This window comes from Euwallacea fornicatus, chromosome 4 (assembly GCF_040115645.1).
Source record: "Euwallacea fornicatus isolate EFF26 chromosome 4, ASM4011564v1, whole genome shotgun sequence".
In the NCBI taxonomy this organism is placed as follows: Eukaryota; Metazoa; Arthropoda; class Insecta; order Coleoptera; family Curculionidae; genus Euwallacea; species Euwallacea fornicatus.
The window spans coordinates 2609074-2633312 of record NC_089544.1 but is presented as its reverse complement, the minus strand read 5'-3'; the positions used below and the strand labels follow the sequence as shown (position 1 = coordinate 2633312).

Here is a 24239-nt window from a genome sequence, read left to right as displayed (position 1 = left end):
TCTCCAACATTTCTATTTCTTGGAAACTTCTTGTACGGTTAACATTTCACGATGAAAAAAAAATTCTTTTCTCACGTAGAACACCAATTTGCCATTCCTTCAATAATTATCGATACTTGTCGAAATGACGGCGAATTAGTGTTATGCATGAAAAAACAAAAAATATTTTTTTCGGCGTAAAATGTTAACCGTCCAGCAAATTTACAAGATATAAAAACGTTGGGGAAAGGCCGAATGTATTAGGAGAAAAAAGTCAATACGATTCAACTAACCAGTGAAAAGTTCTGGACATTTTTGTACAAAGACAGCTAACAACTTACTACTTGCACATTGCGGACACACATGAATGTTACATGAAAATAATCCCTGTATAATATCCCTGTATAAATGAATGGATTTCATTGAAATTCATTAGAAGCATTCTCCAGATGTTGCAACAAAACACGTTTTTTTCTAGAAATTTCGCCGTCAATAGCGTCGAAGTGAAACATTTTTTAAAATACTTTTTGAACCATATTTTAATGTATTGACCTAATTTCATCACTACTTTCGATATATATTTTCGGAGCACCCTGTAAAAAAACCTTAAAGAATTATATTGTGCACATAAATAGTCATTCACAAAATGTATAAGAAGGAAAAAATACTTCGGGAAAAGATAGAGTAATTGAAGGGTAGAGGAAGTGTCTTATTTGTCCTGTAGGGCAAAAAGGGTCCTGAATGATTCAGTTGTGACGCCTGTTTTTCCATTTTGTCGAAATTTGTGCTAGTTTTTCAATTATTGTAGCCATATGTGTCCATTCTTATAGTAATGATAGAGAATGGATTGTGTAGCGAGTTGTCGGGGTGCCTTATCTTTGTAATCAGTCTTAGTGCAATCTGCTCTGTTGTTTGCATCTATTGTCTCGTTTTTTCATCGCATTTACCCCCAATCTGTGTCCGTAGGGTAACAATGGTCTGCAGATGAATTTTTATGTTTTTGTTGCAATTTTTGCGCTGCTTCTTTCATCTTTGTACCACTGTGCCAGACACTGTCGAATGCATTATGAATATCCATAAATATACTTGCTGATCTTCTACGGTTTAGGTACGTTGTGTGCATGTTGTTCGTCAAAACAGAGAGTGGGTAAACGCTATTCAGAGTTAGTTTTAACTGCGAATAGTGTGTCATTCGACCACTCCAACAAAAACAAAACCTTTATCTGTGGGATAAGCGTTGAGTGGAACAATACCCTGGTGCTGGTCATTATTTAGCAAGGAAATTGGACATTATCCGTTAGGGTTATTGCCAAATAAAATAAAAGAAAAAACTGAAGCCTTAACATAACGCCATTCGATGTAACGCTTGTTTTGTCCTGTTTAATGGGTTTAATTCAATAACACTTTTCAGGCATGAATAAGCATGATATTCAGTTTCCTTTATTTTATTTTTCCTGTTAGATTCTAATAACGGTACCTAATATTTAAAAGTTGGAAATAAAAAGAGATAAAATTAGATAAATCTTTTTGTGAAATTAACTACCAGCCTGCCCTCATGTGCGATATGCTAACGGGCAGAAAAAAGTAACTACCTGCGGGAGAACTTGGATTGAGGAATAACGACCATTCATAAAGGTTTGCCAACACGGATAATTATGGCTGGAACGTAGTGATTAATCTATAGAGGTTCAACTCAAACTCTAAAATTTGCTAACATGGACGAGTCTGATAATTAGTATCCATAGATTAAGAGATACGTTTCCGATTTCATAGACATTCTAGTACATCAACAAATCTCTAACTGATTTATACTTAAAAAAAAAATAAATTTTTCAGAAATTTTCTACTTTTCGAAACCACCGAGTCGTAACCCATATTCTCACCTACCACTTGTCTCTGCTGCGTCTGCTCCGCCCTGCTGCCTTTTGGGGGTTTACCACAAGGGTTCGGCACACCAGGTTCCGGGTAATTGCTCGCCAGAATCTCTCGGAGTTCCCTGAGAAAGGCGCCGAAGAACGGCACCACCGGGCACTCAGCCATGGCAAGGGCTCGGCTAAGGGCTCGGTCATATTCTGCGGACAACAAAGCTGCCGACAGGAAATTAAGGATCGGCAACGTGTCTTTCTCGGTGATCGACAGCCAGAATGGTTTGAGTTTGTTTGATCTAGAATAGAGAAAGTAATATGAAAATAATCTGGTTCGATGAAAAAACTGGAAAGTAGCGTATTCGCAGAGCCCACGAGCAGAGTTTCCAAGAATATTCTCGTAAATAGTGATAAGGGGGATAATTTTCGGGCACTTAACGATATAAGTATCTGACTATTAAGATGAAGTTTTATTTGCTTTCATTCTCAAATATCTTCCGCAGCTCTGCGAGAAAATTGAAACTACTGAAAAGTTAAAATTACATTCACGATCTCATCAACAATCTACCATACCGTGACTCTTTCAGAGGGTGAGTATAAATAGGCAGTATTGGTTCAGATTAAGCATATTCACACTAACTAACACTGAACAAAATTTCAGTTATTTAAACGTTCTACAAGGTGGCTCCTTATCACGTTCTATCACACGACAAGCAATTAGCTTCCGCCGGCCTAGCCCAACCTATCTAATACTTTTGGATTAAAAACTGTGCCTTTCAATTCTGAACCAATATTTCTCCCATTTCTGACACCAGGGAATAGCCAGTTCTAGTTTTCCAGGACGCAAGAAGATCGGGAAAACTGCCAAAACCACCCCCTTTTCTCATGAATTGCGACGCAAACAACCTACATATCATACATATACACGTCGTCTCAAATTAGTCTTCCATATATTGGGATCTTAAGAGCCATAAAAGTTGCTACGTCAGTTAAAAGGAAAAAGCTATAGAAAATTCTTTTAGTAATGCAATTGCGAGAACGGAATGGCGCTAGCTGTGTAGGTTCTTGAGAAATTTTGTAAAAACCGAAATGACGTATCGCCCGTGGTATTAACACCAAAACACGACGTTTCGATTACCTGGACCCATCACTAAGCGCCGATTGGTTCCTGTTATCCTATTACAAATCGTCTAGAACTTTCCCTATTTAACTCACATCGGAACTCCTGCAGTTTCCAAGATATCAACAAATTGAATGTCAATTTGCAACACACTGTATATTAAAAAAGCCGTTGCGCATAAGCACCCTCAAATTGAATAACGACATGTAATAACATGTATTTGCTGTAGATGCTTGTGAGGCGTTATTACCAAACAAAATATCTGTCTGTTGAATAAGCATTTGGTAGGACTACAATGCCGCATTGTTGTTAATTATTCAGTGGAATATTACCTCGTTTCACTGTCTATGTGTATCCTTGGCTGCTCATAATAAAATTGTGCACTGTTGAAGAACAACACGTGCGAATACGGTTTAATTATAATTACGTAAAAACATAATTATTATTAACATCGCTGGCCGATAATATAAATAATTAAATAATTCAATAATTTAATTACCGTTTATTTCATTCATGGTTGTAGAAAAACTGCAGTGTTTTACTCTTTAAAATTCATTTTCTGTAATTTGCGTTGGGCTCTCGGTGATAGAAAATGTTATTTTCGTTACTCGTTCAAAAATAAACGGCTTCTAATACCTTGTGATATATGTAGATGTGTAGCTATATAAGTATGTGGCCAAACTTCAAGGATTGATTCTAAGACGAAAAATTTAGATAAGCATAGGTCCGGTAACGTTTCCTTTTCAAGATACAGGGTGTGTGTAACTTTTTTAAGAAACCGCTCCTTCGTAAAAATTTTATTAATCCTGTAGCCGACTTTGTTGAAATTTGACAGCGTTATTTATGGGTCTTCACGCGCCACTGACTTATGTAAAACTTTTATGTTTCTTTCGCATTAAGCACAGACATAGCCACCCAGATGACCGGATTTAAATCCGCTTGACTTTTTTCTTTGGGGGCATATACAGTCTTTTGTTTATATAACTTCGATCAACGCTAAAGAAGGATTAATCCAACGGATGCGGTATCCATATTAAGGAGAGCTAATGCTTGCATTAATATCCAGTGCAATCCTCCACAGCCAATAAAGCCTGGCAAAAAGATTTAACTCCAGGCCAATGAGCATTATGTGAAATCCAAATTTTCATTTGTCCTATATCCCTAATTAAAGAGTCCCCAGTAAAAAATATACAATTATTATTATGATTAAACATTTAACATTTATTATTGAATACTGCAATGTTATATAATATTTATAATGAATAGAAAATGCTAATGTGGTCGTTCGCTGGGGCCTAAATTCACATTTGTTGAGCGACGTTATCTACTGAGTGAGCTTACAATGGCCATGCTAATTTTTCCGGAAGAGATTCTTACGAACGAACCTTATTCGCGCACTTAAAAAGTTCCGAATGAAAACGAACGTACATGGGTTGCTTAACCAATGTACTTTGAACTTGTGTTGGTGGGTGATTGATGAAGTTCTGTTAAAGAGCAAGTAGTTTCCGCCGGCCTACAACCTCATATCTGCTGGAGGCCGAAAGAAACCCCTGCCCTTCCGACAGAAAACTACCATAAACTTACGCAATATTCTTCTTATTTACAAGGTAATACTGAAACTAAAACATGTGTAAAACATTATTCCACATTGCGAATAAAGGCCCTTTCTGGAAACTTTTACGTTTTTCATGGCCCTTTGTTGGAGCTTTCGCTCGTAACTAGTCCTGCGGTTCGATTCAAAATCTGCTTGTTTAAGGATTTTATGTCTGGAGCATCTGGCCCGAAGTCCTCGGTGTGATTCCGTAATAATTCCGAAAATCGCCGTAATGTTTTACTTCTTTTCTGCACGAAGAAGCATCCCGCCTTATCTCTTTGTTCAAGGAGAGTTTGCAAGTCGGTAAATAAAACAGGTAACTATTCCTTACATGAAAATACACTCCAAATATGCTGTGCTCGAGTAAAAAAATCCATCTCGAGAATGCATTTCACCACCACAACACACATCAGCTTAGCTCAAAAAGCAATTTTCTTGACAAGTAAAATTCAACTTTAGATTTTTCTTTGGCGCGCTAAACCGCTCCAAAAATCCACTTTGTAATGGCAAATCGATGGAAATGCGAATCCGTTTCGCTTTTATCAGCTGCTACGGGGTGAGAGAACTAATGGAAATGGCTAACCCTATGGAAAGTTAAAACGCGAGTTTTCCCCATTAAAACGCTGATTTAAGTTCGTGTTACCGCGTCGGCTGATTTGTGGGAAAACTTATTCCCAGTTCATGGGGGAGATGAAACTCGTTATGTGGAATTTATTTTTTTTAGAATGTGCCATCCCGTAGTAAAAACATCATAATTGAACAAGAAAAATTGATTTTCTAACAGCTCAAAATGGTTTTCAGAGATAACAGATCGGCGTCGCTCTTTTTGCACAAAATGTTGAAACATAAAAGATCTAAATGGCAGTTTAACCATTAAAACTCTGCTATTACGGCAAACAGCCTTTCTGATAGTGGAGTACAAACTTTGTATTTTTCCTGTTTGCGATTAAAATCATGGCTGCTGCAGTTTCATTTTATCACACTTTCCTTTAAATTTACAACACTTTAATAAAATACAGTATTGCTCATAACATGAAGAATTACGACCCTCAATTTTTTCCACGCACTGAACTTACTTGAGGCCCGCAATGATCTCCATCGCTCCATTGAAGTTGCCAATGTTCCAAGAGGAGAGTGCCACTCGCAGGACGCAGGAGACCACTGCCCTTCTGGCATCGTGAGTGGGTTGTGATATGATCAATTGAGTTACCCAAGCGCTGACCTGAAATAAGGAAAGTAGATTCGTAATTTATTTTATGTTGCCCATAAAGTGGATCACGTAATTGAACGTTATGCTGCAAGGGAAACTTGGTTGGGAAACATGTGACCGCATTGTCGGGACCTGAAAATCCTCTACCTGCGAAATTTTCCTGGTAATTGTAAGTAGAAGCTCAGAGAATATTATTATACTCCAAAGATCGAACATCTCCATGAAAAAGATAACCGAAATTTATATCTTTGAGTCTCATACCTTCACCCTCCATATTGCCCCATAAGATGATATGAAAATTCCTTCCTCGCAACATTAATTTATAGGTAAGCCACATTAATCTCGACTTCCATAAGAGCTTGTGTCAAGTTTCGCATATGCACGACCACTTTGAATGGAGCCTAATACTGTTGCACCTCCTTGGTTCGAATTTCGTGTTCAACTTAATGTGTTCCAAACAGTTTCTCTCTTGTGGAAATTCTCAGTACGTTAAGGGTTCTGTGAGGACTTTAAGTTAACATTCTCTGTGCCGAAGCATTCAAAGCGAAACATTTGCGGATCACATTTATAAGAAATTTCATTAGGCTCTTGGGATGGAAATGTATATTGTGAGCAGCATTTTGCAACACCCTGTATAAATTCATTTAGATTCTCTGCATTTGAGCATTACCCCTGGGAAATACTCCTAGATAGTGCCCCTCTTAGAGTACTCAGCATTACTTCCTTTTGGTGATGCTGGATGGATTTTACTGAATTTTCCATTTTAAAAATATCACAATTAGCATTTTTTGCGTCTCATCTAGTCTTACATAATGGGATTCCCCCGCGCTCGTACCCTCCAATAATTCTATTTAGCTTCTCTTTCTCTCTTTCTCTCTCTTTGTCTTTCTCTTTCTCTTTGTGGTTAAATCGGGGAGAATAAATCAGGGCTTCAATTTGGCAGTAGCCAATTAATTTAAATTCCATTTTTTCGAAGGCTGCTCCATTCATTGCACGGATAAGCTATTCAGCTGACCTTCCCATTTAATTCCCCTACACTTGAAAATGTTTCATTGTTTTTCAAGGAAATATAGGATACAAATCAAAGAGTATAATTAATGAATTTAGTTTTAAAGTCTTTCCTTCTGCGTAGTCACTACTTGTAATTGTGAGGGATTCCTCCGTTGGCAGTTCGTAATGGAGAAAAGTGGAGCAGAATGGGATTTTTCAGCTCGATGATTAATAGCGCTTTCGACGTTATAAGGCATGAACATATAATATATAACTTTGGCCAGACCAGATAGTTCGTCTTTATGAAAACGAAAATTTATCAATAAAATTCCTAGAAATCGTTTATACGAAGATTTTGGCTTATAAGCTGAGATGCTCGTGAAAAAGTTTCCTTTATGTGCTGCGTATGAGTCTGGCTGAGTTCGTGGTTTTCATGAAGAGATTAAAATTCCAAAATACCTATTAGATTGAATTTATGAATATGGAAATGGGTACACAAGGCGTCCACTTTTTTGTAGCAGGAACCAGAGAATAAATGCTCTGTTGAGGAAATACAGGCCGTTGAAACTTAATTTATAAGTTTTTCTTGAAAATTGCAGGAATAGAGGACACATTTTTCTTCATAAACCCCTAAACATAAAAATTTTAAGGTGTTAAATCGGACAATCGCGGAGGCCAACCAATTGGTTCTCCGCGACCTACCCATCTCTGTATACGCATTTAGCCCATTTCTCGCCATCATGGAATAATATGAAGCACATCCTCTAATTTTCTAATCCAATTATATTCAAAATTTGAGCTAAATATCTTTAAAACTTTGTGAGCTATGAAAGATAAATTGGAAAATATATAAAACTTTAACATCTTGTACTTCGTTAACAAAGCATTTCTCGAATATAGTTTATGTAACAAATTTTTTTTTGATATTTAGAATACGTGGTAAAAATCCTGCTACAAAAAAACCGGACACCCTGTAGACTGAGCATGGCAGAAAAATGTATTACATCAAAATGTTCGTTTTTAGAAAATATTTTCCATTCTTCCTGTAACTATGAAGGACTCAAAACTACATAACTTCGTAGAGGTCACTCTAACTGGCAAAAAAATTATTATACAGGGTATTTCCTAAACATACGGTGCGAGTTTTAGAGGTCTTTCCTGGGACTATTTTTGCGTAACACAGACTAATAACATTATTTTTCAATTTCATCCAGTGAATAAATGTTAGTGAGAAGAGCAAATTTATGAGGCAACCTCATAAGTTCAACATTCACGCTATGGAATTTTTAGGCTAATCGAAAATGGAAACAAAATATAGACTGTGTCATTTAAAAATGATAAATGTTAGATTGACCTAGTTCAATGGAAGGCTCTGTATATGTAATATCACAATAAAATTAAAATTGACTAAAATGTGCTACTATTAACGTATTTCAGAAAATCTATTGCATACGCCAATAAGGGGATTGGAAGGGGGTAGGGAACTTAGTCCCAAACACGCCGAACTTGCCTCGTTATGCTGATTAGTATATTGGCACTAGTGTGGAAAGCAGGTTTAGGTTTTCAAACGACTTTGTAGAAAAAAATTGTGACATAAAATGAAATGAAAAAATCTTGAAGATTTTCCGACGAACTAGAAGATGAAACAGCAAATCCCAATTTAACAAAATTAAACAGTCACAATCACGCACACATATTCCCTTAACATCTAAAAGGGGCCCATATTCTCTACAATTTACAGGAGAAATACAGTCAGATAATATCAAGATGAAAGGCGTGTGCTTTGTACATTGTTTAATCTCATGATAAACTCATGATCCAACTAAATATGAGGAGAGGCTGAAAACGAAATATTAAATTAAGCTGAGGGAATCATTATTAGAAATACGTATATCAACATCTTGGTTTGGAGGAGAAGAGGGTATTTGTTGTAATAAAGGAAAGGTCACCGTTTCTAGGCCCTACAGATTTGTATCGCGGACAAACTAAAATCAATATGTGTCATGGCGAATATGAAAGGGGTGCCCAATTCCAAATAGCACACACATTTGAATTTATATTAAAAACGTGATGGTTTTGTGGAAATGCTTAACTGCCATATTTCTCAAGAACCGTTCATGTTGCGGCAATAAAATTACGTTATTAACCTATCACGATTTATAAAATAATTTCACCAAATCTAGCTTAACTAGTAAATAATAAGTTATAATAATACATAACAGTACACAATATCAGGTCAGACGTAGCTCTCTGCCTGTGATATATATAAAATATGATCCTATAATTCACACGGCATTAGACGCACGAGCTATACCGTAAAACTACCATTTTATTACCGCCGGGTTATTATCGCAGGTTTATTCCAGGTATACCGTACACAATAAGTCTTGGAATCGAAAACACTTTAGTATTTTTAGCTATTCTTTGTTATATTTATTCAAATCTTAACTACCGAACGTACCTCGTTAAATCTGTTGATCAAGGTACTAACTGAAGACTTGGAGGATGAGGCTGTACCCCCAGGCAAGCTGGCCTCAGATGTGCCAGTAGCACCTCCTAAATCCGCTGTCACCTGTCGAAGGTAGTCGATAGGTGGGACCTGAAATTTAAAGACAATATGTTAATGTTCTCTTTAGACTTTTCAGAACCTGCATTTACAGTGACATTTTTAACGATCAATATGGGATTTTATATGGTACCTATAAGGTTCTATTCCTGTATTAGAGACGCAATTAAAATTTGAGGCCTTAAATCTACGTAGATATGCCCGTTAGACACAAAACATTGGTAAAGTAAGACGTACGTAAGAGAGCAGTCGCTGGATAGGGTACCACACTTCGCGTAGGGACAATTTCCAATAATTATTTATAGAACAAAAATTTAGAAATTTGACTTGTCTCTATTTTCCTTTTGAAAGATAAATCAAAGTCAAATATTATTTAAAGTTTTGATTTAAACTTAGTCAGATAAAGGACACTTAAGAAGCAGACATACTTTCGTATTTGCATAATCGGTGATTTTAGCGTCGCTTTGTCCCAAAATGGCCACATTTTTTTCCATTTATCTCTTACTGACTAATTTCTTTTATTTAAAAATCAAATCTAATTTTTGCATCACTTTTTCAATTATCTGCTTTATTTGTGCTCAATTTCATCCTCTATCTATCTGTAATAATCAGTTACAACCAATGAAATAGCCGCAAACAAATTTGCTACCAAATTTCCATTTTGTAATTTTATTCATATTCGTTGTATTTCTGTGTAATTACTAAAAATTCCAAACTGAAACTATTTCACACAGAAAATAAATCTCCCATTCAACCCTTCCCGGAACGTTAATCGACGTTAACATTTAAACGGAATTAAATTTTCGAGATTTTTTTATTTTGGGTACTTAATCTACCAGTACCTAATACGTAATATCCCTAATATCCTAATATAATATTTTTCTATAAAATTGGGATTCTCAGTAGCGTCTCCGAATTTGAGAAAATTTTTTCTACAATTAAATCACGGTCTAAATGAAATTTGGGCCAATTTACCAACCCTCTCGCAACGCTCATGGTTTTTGACATGTGAAATTTAAACATTTTTGCCGTTTCGCGTTCTCATTGGCCTGCGAACATCTTGAGAGTAAAAATTCATCGCTGGAGCACAAAGAAAGATAAAGATAATTTTCCCATTAAATTTGCAACTCTGCGTATGGTATCTTTTTAATAACGAGTTTGCCTCAAAGTTATATGTTATATTGCCCGAAAGTTATATGAATGATAAATCTATAAAAGTTATAAATGTTGAATATGCAAAATTGTAAATTTAAAAGGAAACATTAGAAACAATTTTTTTGTCCTTATTGTGGTCTTCGACTTTTATTCCGAAGATGGAATTTTTGGGCCCTTATTATGCTCCCAATATCCTTTTATCCACATCAATCGGCCTAGCTTTTTGTCCTGTTTCAATATATTATTGTGATTTGAAAATATCATACTCAGCGAGTCCCTATTATTGGATAAATCTCTCTTTTCTAATATATCACCTACGCACATAGACAGTGCTCCGTTGGACGAATCGATTCATTTTTTTTTGCATGAATCATTAATTCATTTTTGAATATGTGTGAATTTTTGTTTTTGATGAAATTCAGTATGGAACATATTATTTGATGTCCAATTATACAGTAGTTTTTTCGCTACTATGCACTTAGTTTTAGTGAGTGCAAGCGAGAGGCAATTAGGCGATTGATAAGTGCGAGAAAGACAAGCTACTTTTTTCCCTTTAATTGTCCTATGATTAACTAGCTTTCTTGACTTGCAAGCAGTACGCCTTAATCCGAGGATAGATCATGTCACAAAAGGGGTTTGTTGTTCGATTTATTATAGAATTTATTTTCGCAAAACGCATTCAATTTTGATGTATCTGCATCATTTGCGTCTTCCACAATGACGTAGAACTACACCCTTGCTTGCACTAAGGCGTACTGTTTGCGGGTCAATGACGCTCGCCGATCGTTGACAATGGAAAGGGAAACGTCTGCCTGTCTCCCTTACACCCATCAATCGCCTAATTGCTTCTTGCTTGCACTCACTTAAACTCTATGCGCATAGAAGCGAATAAGATACTGTATACAAAACCGTGCTATTTTCTTGTCAGCACATTCTTCCACTTACAAATTCGTAGAATTTCATCAAGCTTCATCGATTTTATCTCAGTACCAATGTGTACCTCGTCTATGGAAAGGGGAATTGGTATGAAGAAAAATGTATTCCCTCTTTTTTAGCAACATACTGTAGCTTATTTCGGGCAATTTTTCACGGCAATTCGTCAAAATCTGTCGGACTTCGAAACTACGTGTTGTTTTAGTACACCCTCAATACATCCTGATGCTCTAATTATACTGTTTTCATCGATAATCTCATCAAATGACTATATGATCGTCTCCACAATGCAGAAATAGATAAAAAAATTCGAAGATGGATTGATTTTTAATCTCCAGAATGTACTATTGGGACGATATTTTCTTGGATGGTGCGATGTATTTCTCTAGGCGTACTATAAAATTAAGAATAGATAGGTACCATTAAACGCAAAATGCTTATACAGGGCGTTTCATAAAAATACCGACAAACTGTCGGAGGAAGTAGAGCCCATGAAAATAAATATTTACATCTCAATAAATTTAATTCGAAATCGTTTCGTTTCCAAGATACAGAGTGTATAATTTGTGTTCAATTTTTGATACATATTTCAGAAACGCTTTGAGATAAAGACATGAAATTAGGAACATTATAGCGGGATAAATGCGCACGTTCTGGAGTAGGTAGAATATTTCCACCTACACCAGTGGGGTCCGTGCAGCAGAAATTAAAAACTTTTGTGCCAGTTCATTGTTTCGTTCACGCAGTTAAATTAGGAAAACTTTATACCTTTATGATATCTGGTCGCAAAACGCAACCCAAAGTTAGGGCAATATGTTACACTGTGACACGTGCTCGAAAAATAGAACTTTACGGTTCTTATCGAAAGTTATAGGGTCACATAAGTTAAAAGTGTCCTTGATCGAAAGTTGTTTCATACTTTGCAACGGCTGGAAACAACTTTGGCCTTTTTTCTTCCTAACGACGTTATTAAATATTGAACAATAAAGGAGAAAATAGAATATAAAAATGTTCCCTTGTTATATCGCTCGATCCATAACAAATTTAAAATTACAAAACTGGGAATATTCGTACGAAGGTGGAATAATAATGACGCTCAATCCGAAAATATAATAAAGAACCTCGTCAGAGCGAGCCGAAATGGATAACAAGCCATTTCTATAGAATTACATAATCGGCAATTGAAAATGGAAAAAACCAATTATTGTTAAATCCCATTAAATCCTAGCGACCCAGATCATATTCAAAGCAAATTATTTGCTACTATTTTTATTTTAATTTTATGGGAACCGTTCCCATTCCTTGAGAACTACATTACTGCCATTAGAGTTCTGTATACTATCGCAAAAAAATTATCTTATTACTAGAGTCTCGATTATTTTTTTTATTTTAGAGGCTATACCTGATAGAATAATTGATACTCTGTATCGGCCAATCGTAAAGCAACTTCTTCGGGGAAGTGGAGCAACTCCTGCAGCTCCTCCAGTTCTGCGCAGTAGGACGTCTGCGCTGTGAGAGGAATCCTCTTCTCCAGCTCTGAAAGGTAATAGTTTACAGTACATTAGATAGAATTAAAAAAAAGAGCCGCATTCCCTAGCTCTCAAAGTTTCAGGGAAAGCTCATAATGATAGCCTATAAAAATTTCGTCTTTTTCCAATATTACGAATTTTTCGTTGAATATCAAAATCAGCACAAGGCCGTGACTTGTGAACCTAAACACTAGAATAAACACAGCCCGCGTAATTCACTACTACATACAACATAACTTTGAACTCTTCATGAAGAAACCTACTCTTTTAAGTGTCCTGCAAAGAATTGCCTCTGAGCGAGGTGTATTTCAGAGTGATGAAGATTAGGAGTTTACTAACAATCAATAAAAGCTACCCCATATGGGAACGATAACATAGGGCTGATTGATGATTTTTGACGAATCATTATGTTGAAAATCAGCCGATAGACGAAAATGGAAATATTTCGACAAATGGAACAGCAACAAATATTCTATGGTTTTGATGACCTCGGAATATTATATTCCCGAAATATACTTCATACGAATAACATTAAACTTAGAAAATTCGGCACAGGCTTCTCGTAGTTCAATATTGTTGTGATCAGGTCAAAATCTGAGATATAAACACTTTGTCACTATTAAAAACAATTGTTGCAATTAACACTTTGCTATAACATATCATCTGCGAAGCGGAGAATGCGTGAATTGCAGATACAGTTTTTCTTTGAATTAAACATTTTTCCCAACAAACGTCTTAAATATATAGCGGGTGTCTAAACGAATCCTAGTCATAGAAGATTAATATGGGAAATGTGTTTTTATTTTTTTGAGCCTACATGGATTATCCAATCGAAAAACTTTTACTTGGAGGTTATAGTACACAAGACCGGTCATCATTCCGCAATCTTTCCAATCTTCTAATTTAAACCGTTTCAAATCAAAATGGCTCTAACTAGAAACTCTCCAAATCTCAAAAATTTCAATGTCCCGCAAAACCGTTCAAAGCCACGATTGGTCAGGTTGATCGGTGGTCTCTTCGAGCAATTGCTGCAAAGTGTTTTTGTAAAGAAAATTAAAGTTTTTTATTTTTATTCTTTTATTTATTTGGTTGAGCTTTAATATGTGGGTAGTTGTTTAATTAATTTTTTTTCACTTTTCATTTGATGTAATGAAATAAAAGGTTAATTAAAAAAAAGTCAACATTTATTTGGCATGGTGTTTTTGCGCTTACTTTGTTGGCAACTTTGTGTTGGTTTATTCCTGACGGTGATTCTGGCCAATCGTGACCTGGAAAAGTTACGCGGGACATTCAAATTTTTTAAGTTTGGAGGAGTTTTCACCCAAAACGGCAAAAAATACAATAAAATCTGATTTCTACATAGAACAAGTTTTGACTTGACAATTACCATATGTTGTGTAACTTCCAAAGGGGTATCATTGGAATTCCGGATATCGTGCTAAAACGGTTCTGTTCACGTGGAGGAAAGAGCTATTCACAGGAAATTCTTTGACCCAATTGCTTTAGGAGTAAGCTTCAAAATAATGAATACTGTTAAGGTCCTATTCATTTTCTACTAAATTTTTTCTCCTCTTTCCTTGGATTAAATTTGATAATTTAATGCTAATTATGCAGCGACATATTATCTCTTTCAAGCAGCAGAACAACGTACCCCCTTTTCAGAGTGAAATGCGTTGCATTAAAACAACATTCTTGTACTGTGGGCTGTAGCAGCAAGCAAAAGATAAACCAATTTCCCCCAGGTTAACTGGCTGAAGATTCCGCAAATTGCAGCATTAAAGCACGGCTCATATTCTTTGAATAGTTTGTTCTAAGGTTACGTTAAATGTTTTCTTTGCGGTTGGTGCTCCGTGGAGAATTCTCTTTAAATTTGACTGGATAGTCAGGATATTTGCACTGCAGCAAGCCTAGAAAAAATCTCAAATAAGACTAACTCTTTAATTCTGGATAAACATGAGAATCTTAATCTGGTAGTTGCTATTTCAGATTCGGAGCGTTCGGAATTGGAATAAGCTCTGAAAGGAGCTTAAGACCCAAAAAGTTGTTGGCGTTTTATAAAACCTCCAGGATTTATTACATAATTATTTCATTAAACAGTACTAACAAATTACGTTAGCATTTTTGTAAAATACCGCTTAATCTTCCAAACGATTTGCAAATATACTTCGGCGTACATAAATAATAATTCATAAAATGCAAAGAAAAGAAAAAAAAAAGAAAAAAAATAATATGGAAATGCTCCAATGGAGCGGATGAAAGGAAAAACGAGCGGGATCATCTTGTAAAGCAGGCAAAAAAGGTTCAGAACGGTCCAGACCTGAGGATTGTCGTTTCATCTTGTCTGAATTTGTGTCTTTTTCTTCGTTTTTCTTCATGTACGTTTATATCATTTTTTCATACAGCTATTTGACGGTTAATTATAGAGATTATGCTTTAATTCGGCGATTCAAGAGCAATTGGATTTTAGTGTTTATCGTCACTTATAAAACCATTTGAAATCTCTCCACTGCTTACTCAGTCGTTTCGTCATGCTAATAAGGGCAATATAGTAGTTACGTTAAGACATGTTTGTTATAAGAGAGGTAATCCTTGCAGATGTCCTTGTTCAGGACAAAAAGGAACAAAAGAGTGCGTCGAAGAGGCAATTTTTACCAGCTGTTACATTTCAGGTGTGAATATGGAAATTATAGTTATATTCAAGTTGTTTAGATCAATAAAAACATTTCCCCTTGAAAATACCAGAGTTTAAAGTCGGCACCAAATATGCTGCAGCCTTTTTAGAATCGCATTTAGGCACTTTACATGAAAACGCTCATGTACAATTATCAAACGCTTTTGGGCTCAGTTTTACGTAGTCATCTTTGTCGTTTAATTAAAGCAAAAGGACCATTTAAGAGGGGAACCAATTACCTCCTGTTATTCCCCGCACCTGACAAAATGCGACGCAAGACTCCCGATCGGCAACTTATACAACTTTCATTGCTGCTATAGAAACTTTTTCGCTCTCCTTATTCTCGAAAGGGCATTATCATGTAATAGAGTTTCGAGAGCAATACTTGATTGAAGCAGGAATTCAAAGGCTTTAGCTAGCCTAAACTTGACTACTTCAGCGAAGTTTAATTTTCAATGACAGGATTTTGGTAGCACCGTTGTTGCTATAATGGCAGACGTTTGAGGGAATTTAATCTATTTTTAACGGAGAGTTGGTATTTTTGGACTATGATTTTTTTCCTAGTCGAGTGCGGAAACCTGCACTTCACAACGTATTCATTTAGGTTAACATGTTATTGTGAGCGGTAAAGTTAGTTTTGCAGCACTTAATTAGGCGATGTGAAACTGGTTGGTTATTTTTTACAATATTGAATAGAAGCGTAAGAGGTAAAACATATGCTCTATAAATTTAAATTTAGGAAGCGACGCCCGGCGTCGCCACGTCGAGGGAATACTTTTTTCCAGAAACATGCCTTTTTCTCTTCAGAACTCCGAAATTCGATAAATTCTGAACAAGTTTTGTACAAAAAGTTTTATGAGGTCTCTACTTCTTTAAAACTCACAGGGGGGCTAATATTAACGTACTGTCTTATAATGCATAATATTTTTTCATAATAGTAAGTACATTTTTTAGATTTAGAGAATGGGCCGCTTATTGTACTCCGCTTCTTGAGCCATGCCAAGTGCATACAATATTTTTGCGAGCTATATTCTTCCAAAAGTAAGATCCCCCTTTATCTTTCCCTACACCCAAATGTGTTTGCAACTCGCCACGGTCCATTTCTAATACGATTTATCCCCTTAATCAGTTTAGAAATTTTTATCGCTTTCATCCCCCTAATTTAAATTTTTCTAAAATTTATTATTCAACATTTTTTAAACTTAATACGACGAAACAAACAGAAAGATTTAAAGATCCTCTAAAAGAAACAGACTTGTAAAAAAAGTGACGAATCTGACCACTTTGGACTCAAGTGCTACGAGTATTAGAGACGTAGATTATACTAGCTATTTGTATGAAAAATATGTTTTTGTCCTTGCCTTTATCCCCGAACACTAAAATAACAACTTGGGCAACACCATGAACGACCCACTCATTAAAATGCATATGGTACATGAGCAAAAAGTAATATACAAAAATGCTGAACAAAAGCTTTTGATCCAAATGAAGGTAAGAGTTACATACCGAGTACCGATTTGACTTCTGGCAAAAATCGCTCGACTCTACAAGGTGTTCTGAATGCCAATTGCGAAAGTTCAACGGCGTAGTCTACATGAAAAAAATAATACTGATTTGCTGTATGAACTCTCTTCGAAAAATGTTTCTTTAGGAAAGAATCATGGCACATTAAGTTTAGCAAAAAGTTTTTAAAATTTGTTAAAAGGATTTTTTTTACTCGAAAATGATGCGTCGTAAAAAAAAATCGAACGAAAACTTATTTTCTCCCGAAGTGAGTGAAGAATGCTAATCTGATTTTCATTTCATGAAAAAGTGGCGTGGCAAATTTTTCTTCAAAAATTTCCAGCGCCCGTAGTACCTACGCCACTGGCAAAACGCATTTATCTATAGAACACGGAAACTTTTAGTTAAAAATTTTTCACAATTACTGAAATATTATAGCTCAAATCCGGCTAGACAGAAAAGCCACCACTCGGAATTAAAAAATAATAGTATCATATCAACAAAAATATCATATTTTATATTTATCTACCGGTGCTGTTCCGAAATTAGCCATCGAATTCGAGCCAGTTACTGGTCTCAGATTAATTTTGCATTTGCAATAAATATTTCTTAAATGATTTAAATTAAATATGATTTAATCACAACTGACTACATTCAACAACACAGCCAAAATATTAATTTATGGGTGGCCACGGTACTAGGCAGAATTTTAAATATCGCTTTAAAATAATATTGACAAGGATTAAAAGCTTTTTCAATCCTCGTCAATACTTATTATTATTGGCACACAACTGCCCTAGTTACAAAACAACTCTATAATTCAAATTGTGTCCGACCAGAGCAAATGATATCCTGCTCATTATCAAACGTATTCTTTAACTGACAGATTCGGAATGGGGCCCCGGTCCTGGACGTACCAATTTAATGCACTAGATGGATATTTGAAATGAACTAAAGGATTGCTACATAAAAGCTGCCAGCAACAAATACTGACAACTTTTAGTTTAGAGTAAATAGGTAATAACAGGTATTGACTGCAAGGTGCACCTTTTTCCGGTGTATAGGGTGTCCCAACAGCGTCAATCGCTCGGTATATCATTTAAACTTACAGCAAAAAGTGACTAAAAGTTTAATGTGAGTACCGCAGAACTACTGTGCGTATTTCAAAGTTATGCGAAGATATACAGGATGTTTCAAATTAACGGAAATGTCACGTCGATCGGGACGACTTACTTATTAAGTCTATACTTATATCCCACACTTTTTAAATATTTTTTATAACATTTTAACCCACCCAGAGAAAGGAACTCCCCTATATGAGCTTCGAGACATCATAATGCAAAATAAGGTCGTTTTTGAAAATTTTAAATTAAATTAATTTTCTCTAGAAGAAAAGGTAATCTCTGCAGTTCAGATTACTAAATCACCAGCACAGTAATAACTGAAGTAAAAACAGAGTAATCAGAACTAAGCAAACCTTCATGTTGTAATCATGTAATTTAAGAATCGCAAGAAATCAAATTCTTAATCCTTTCTTTTATTAGAGAATTTAATTTGGTTTCTTGGCGAAAATACATGGGTGCTCAACCTGAGCTGCATAGATGACTTAAGGTTCAGCTCTAGAGCTCAATCTGAACGAAAAATTCAAATTAATTACTCTCAAACTAACCCTGATACCGCCTACACTTTCGGTTGAATAGTCACCAGTCGCCCTCGAACACAGGGTCTCTTTGTCTGATAATCTTTGTGATTAAATTATAAAGAATATTGCAGTAGAATTTGAAGTTTAAAATGAAACACGATTTTCTATAGCAAAATACTAATATCTTTATTGATTTAGAACACACCATTCGAGAATAAGTATGAAATAACACATGTGATAAATGGCCGCCACGGCTTTGGTGGCACGAATGAACTCTTTTGAGGAAATTTCATTTTGTATAGATGTGGCGACATTTGTTTGATGCAGCGTTCAATTTTAGCCTTTGACGCTTCGGTGGTCTTAGTTCTGTTGGCACAAACATGATGTTCCAAAAAACCCCAAAGAAAAAGGTCAAGAGGTGGAGGCCAACTCTTCCCACCAAGACGAGAGATGACCAGACCAAGAAAACTTTCGATGTTTGACGGGCGGTATGACAAGTAGCACCGTCCTCCTGAAACCACATGTTCCCAAAAGCCATATCTTACAATCGAGGCAGAAACCACTGGGTTATCTTGTCACGATAACGTTACTGTATTTCCTGACTAGATTCCAAGGAATCATGGTCCGACGATTCCTCCAAAATACACACCAAACATAACTGGGATGCATACGTTTCTCATGAATCATTTTGCTGATTTGCGAAGCTATCGAGGTGAAAATGAGCCCCGTCGCTAACGATTGCTTTATTCACGAGATCGGCCTTCATTTGTTGCTCTTTAATGGTCCATTACGTGAAATCTGTTCGCGGTGGATGGTCTGTAGACAAAAGTGGTTGAGTCAGTTGGATTTTGTCATAATAGAGCTATAAGCCTTTCGTGCAAATACGATCAAGAGTGACTATTGAAATTTTCAATTCCTGTGCGGATTGATGAATCGAAGTCCTTGGAGTTTCGTCCACACTCTGGCGGGCTGCTATGATATTTTCTTCTGGACGACTGCTCCGAAGTCGTTTTGCGTCTCTCGCATTAAGCCGGAACTAACCTGAACTAATCTAAATCAATACGTTCGAGTTTAACGATAATTCTTTTCATAGTTGATAAAGTAGGACTGTTCCTACCGAAAATTAGACGCTCTTTAAGAATTGCAGCAACTAAACTTTCACCATTTTGATGGTAAGATTTAACAATGCTGCACCGCATATCGCTCCATATTTGCTAATCCATCTCTTCTATTGACCTGGCACGCCAATTCCCTTATGATTCAAATGACGTAACTTTTTATGCAACGTCACAGGTTTCGTATCAGCAGTGGCGCCACATTTTTTCAAAATCAATATGTAGCAGGGACGCTACAAGCGCCTTATAGCGACTGTTTAAGATCCTGCTCATTATACCAACAATAGTAATAATAATAAGGATAATAAATAACCAGGAGCGCAATTTTAGCTCTCAATAGAAGAATTTTTTCCTGCCAAAGTTGACGAACAAAGATCACAACCTAATTACACCAAAACGTCAATAGTTCAAGTGGCAACCATGCAAAGAAAAATAGGGTTTGTTTAGGCATTCGAATATGTCTTTATCCTTTTTTGGCATATTAAATTTATGTGCGTTCTCGTTTTACGTAAGGCGATTCTCGTTGCGTTTTGTGACGTGAATAAAAAGTTGCGTGATTTGAACCACATTAAAACGGCACTCAATTCAAATCTCGCGTTTTTACTGTTATTTTCAAAAATATGTCCAGTTGAAGCGGCACATAAATCTCGTTAGTCTATGTTTTCTGCTGGGGCACCCTATTCATGGGAAGTCACGCAACAGTACAAATTTACAGAGAAAAATTTAATTTTTGGATCGAGAGTACCTAGAAATTAATCATTAATATGTAATCAAAACGCAGTTTTCCTGGTTTGGGGGCCACAATGTGCGTTTCAACAGTCAAGGCCCTGCAGAGTGTTTTGAAATTAGGCCGTCATTATGAATTATTCAGCATCATTATACGAACTACAGCTTGTTGCCGCGATACAATATTCTCTAGGGTTTGTAATTTCTCGTTCAATTCGGTCCAAATTAAGGGCAACAAGCGCCTCCTAATTTTAATACAAATTCCTTGTTTATGAGGAAAGGAAATTGTCGTTTCCTATGTATTTAGACCGGGAAGTATGATCGAAACTTAATACGGACGGTGCTGAGAAGCCCATTATTACGTAACATGAACTATGATGACAAAACTCAATCTACAAAATAAAATTACTTCAGAGAGAGATTTAAGAGGTGCGCAGTTAATGGCTAATTGAGATAATCCCGAAGCAGTTCCATTTCCTGTCATATCAAAGACGCTCTCCGATTTATAACGGTGAGTAAAGACGGTTTTATTACCTCTAATTAATTCTCAATTAATTTGAGTGCATTCATCTCGATCCCGAATCTAATTGGAAATCTAAATTAGTGTCACTCTAGCCTTCCCATCATGAAACTGAACCACGGAAAAATATGAAGAGATGAATTTTAAATCTAGCAATGACGACAAGGAGATTGATTATGTTTGCATAGCATGGAATGTAATAGAAAATGTAATAAATGTCATCTAAAAACGGTTTTCAGATGCACGTTTGCTAGACGGATTATAAAAAGTACATTACCAAATAGAAAAACCACTTACATTTGCTGCATGCACCAGAATATGATGGGGCATATTCCGCTTTTCAGTTATCTTTGACAAAGCTGCTGTTGACATCGATGACTTCTTGTATAATACATGACAAATTTGCCTATTTTATTTAAAAACGACATGCAGCCAGGAGATATTGAATAGTCCTGTTTGAAGAGCGAGGAGTAATCCCTACTTTCAAAATGGATTTGATAAATACAATACCAGAATATCGGAAGTACAATATACATTGGTGAGCAATAAAATTACAATTAAAACTCACTTAAAAAATTCTGCAACTTCTTTAAATTCTATGTTCTAAACTTATATTTGCTGATTATGAATTATCTTCCAGTTCTTGAAACCGGTGAATGCCTTCGGCTACGTCGTCTCTACTTATCCCAGAAACGTTCAATGAGATTCGTGACTGTATTATGTACTGGCAAATCAAGCCTGCCTCATCCAGATATTCGCCGGTAATTCTGGCTGCGCAGGGTCTAGTTTTATGTTACATAAAAATTCCACATCCGCCCAATATCATCATGAGAACCATAACGTGATCTTCTAAATCTTCGGTAATGTGCCTGTTAGCTGTCAGCGCGCCATTCTGTATGAAGATCAGGTTTGTGCGTGCTTGTGAAGCGAATTCTGCAACTGGTACAGTTTCACGTTTTCCTCAACCATCTTGCATCAGTGTTAGAATTCTCGCTAAAACAAGATCTAAAGGCGTTATGATCTACTAAGTGATCACTAAAAATAATACACCGTAAAACCGACAGGTTTTAGAAAAAAACATTCAGCACTTAACTGTGAGTCACGCAATGAAATATGATTTTTTAATTAAACTGAATTTACGTTGTTTCATAAAATTAGCAACTACGGTGATCACACGTGGCAATCGACAAATATGACAGATTGCATTTCTCGGGAAACAAATTATTCCTGCTTATTAGTCCGATCATTCCCTCATTAATTTTATTCCTAAAATTAATTTTCTTTTTTTAAGTGACCTATTTTTTGCTCGCCAGTGTAATATGTCCGAAAACATTAGGAAAGGCTTTCAAAAGCTCGAAAACAAAACGTTTTTAAAAAAGCTTCAGAATTGAATACTTTATAGAAACCCTATCGGAAAAATTGAGCGAACCTTGCTTTCAATAAAACTTCAATTTTTCCATGGATCATTGTTTCCCCCAATTTTTAACACCCCCGAAGATCGCTAATATCACAGAGACATCAACAGTCGCGCTGACCAGAAACCTTCCGATATTTGAATGGTAAGCATATCAAATGTACAGGGTGTAATGAAAAAAGAAACCAATCTGCTAACCGCATATTATTTGAGCATAAAGCTATCTAGGAATAGCAAATTGGATTCTTATTTCTCAAAGCTTCAAGATATCATAGAAGGTGTTAAATTTCAATTCCAATTTTGTTTACTTCACACACCTTTTAAAATACGTATATATACATTTGTATATATATAAACAATATTTATTTCCTCGGATAATGGCTATTAACCAAACTGGTCTTTCTGCCGATGGTACATATTCCTAATTTAGACTAAAAATTATTACAACCCAAAGTTATGGTCTAGATCTGGAAATGTTCCAACAGGGTGGTCGATGGGAAGAAGAAGCGGATTTATCTTGTCTGTATTGTTAAGCAAGCTGATTTCAGTACAGTCGAATTGTGAAGGTTGTCCTTCCATTTCTTCTGCAGTTGTAGTAGTGTTTCGGTTATTTTTATTATATATATGCGTTCTCATAGTAATTAGTTGAGTGAGTTATATAATGGTTTTTGGGGAATTCTTATTTTTATAATCTTAGTTCAAGCTATTCTGGTCTATGGATATATTGTTTAATCTTTCCTGTTGCATCCGCCCTTAATATGTGTCCATAGTCTAACACTGATCAGCAAATGAGTTTATATATTTTTGCTGCAGTTTTATTGCTGACCTATTTGTCCTTTTTTATTAATATTTCAAAATATTCTGTCCTATTGGCGATTTCCACTCTGATGTTTCGTACATAATTATTTTCCCTTTTCTTCAAATGCCTCACGAAATTTATTTCTGATAGCTACTGAGTACTAACGAGAAAAGGTTTCATTTCGCACTTCACTCGGCCATTTATGTTATTTCAGCTGAGCAAAAACGAAATGAAAAGTTCGGGCGTTTAAGATATTAAGTCTAAGTTAGACCAACATCCAAGTCATTAGAGCCTACATGAAAAACCCGGGAATTTTTTGGCTGCACATATAGGGTTTTGGATGAGGGGGATGGGGGAGACTGTCCGGATTATTCCACTTCAAACTTTCCCCTTGTTAAAAAAAATTACACGTATGCGGGGAATTGCGTTTGGGAAAATACACACAGCGCAAATGCCTAGAAATATTGCGTAGTTTCTTAAAGTTAAAAATAGTGAATTGTGGCTTTAAATATTAAATAAAACAGATACAAGCCCAAACAATGTTTTATTTAAAAATTTTTACAGGGTTTTAGATTATTTAAGGAGTTAGATTTTTTATGTTGATATGTATACTGGTGAATTCGCAATAGGCAACAATGCAGGATTTGTTGTATAATATAACTTTAAGAATACCCAGCAGATGTCGGGCGCTAGTGAAGACCCAAAGGGCACACACGATATATTAATTTAAGTTTATTAAGTTTTTCTACAATGCTTCAAAAGAATACTACTTGAATTATTTTTATATGAAGGAGACTTATCTTTTGCTTCGCCCTGTATTTAGGGCTCCCATGAACCTAAGTTTTTTTTAAACTAATGCAGAAACAAACATCCTTTATTCACGTATTAAAAATGATGCGTTTCACAAT

The 24239-nt window shown here is 35.8% G+C and overlaps 1 protein-coding gene across 1 annotated transcript in view; it reads right to left on the bottom strand.

The window, feature by feature from the left end:
- LOC136350994 (1-phosphatidylinositol 4,5-bisphosphate phosphodiesterase epsilon-1-like) overlaps positions 1 to 24239 on the bottom strand; it is a 108805-nt gene that overhangs the window by 15973 nt on the left and 68593 nt on the right. Inside the window, exons 4-7 of the mRNA XM_066303200.1 lie at positions 12815 to 12948; positions 9220 to 9357; positions 5635 to 5780; positions 1867 to 2143 (exon numbers count right to left, since the gene is read on the bottom strand). Coding sequence (XP_066159297.1) covers positions 1867 to 2143; positions 5635 to 5780; positions 9220 to 9357; positions 12815 to 12948 — 695 coding nt within the window. The remainder of the gene's footprint in view (positions 1 to 1866; positions 2144 to 5634; positions 5781 to 9219; positions 9358 to 12814; positions 12949 to 24239) is intronic.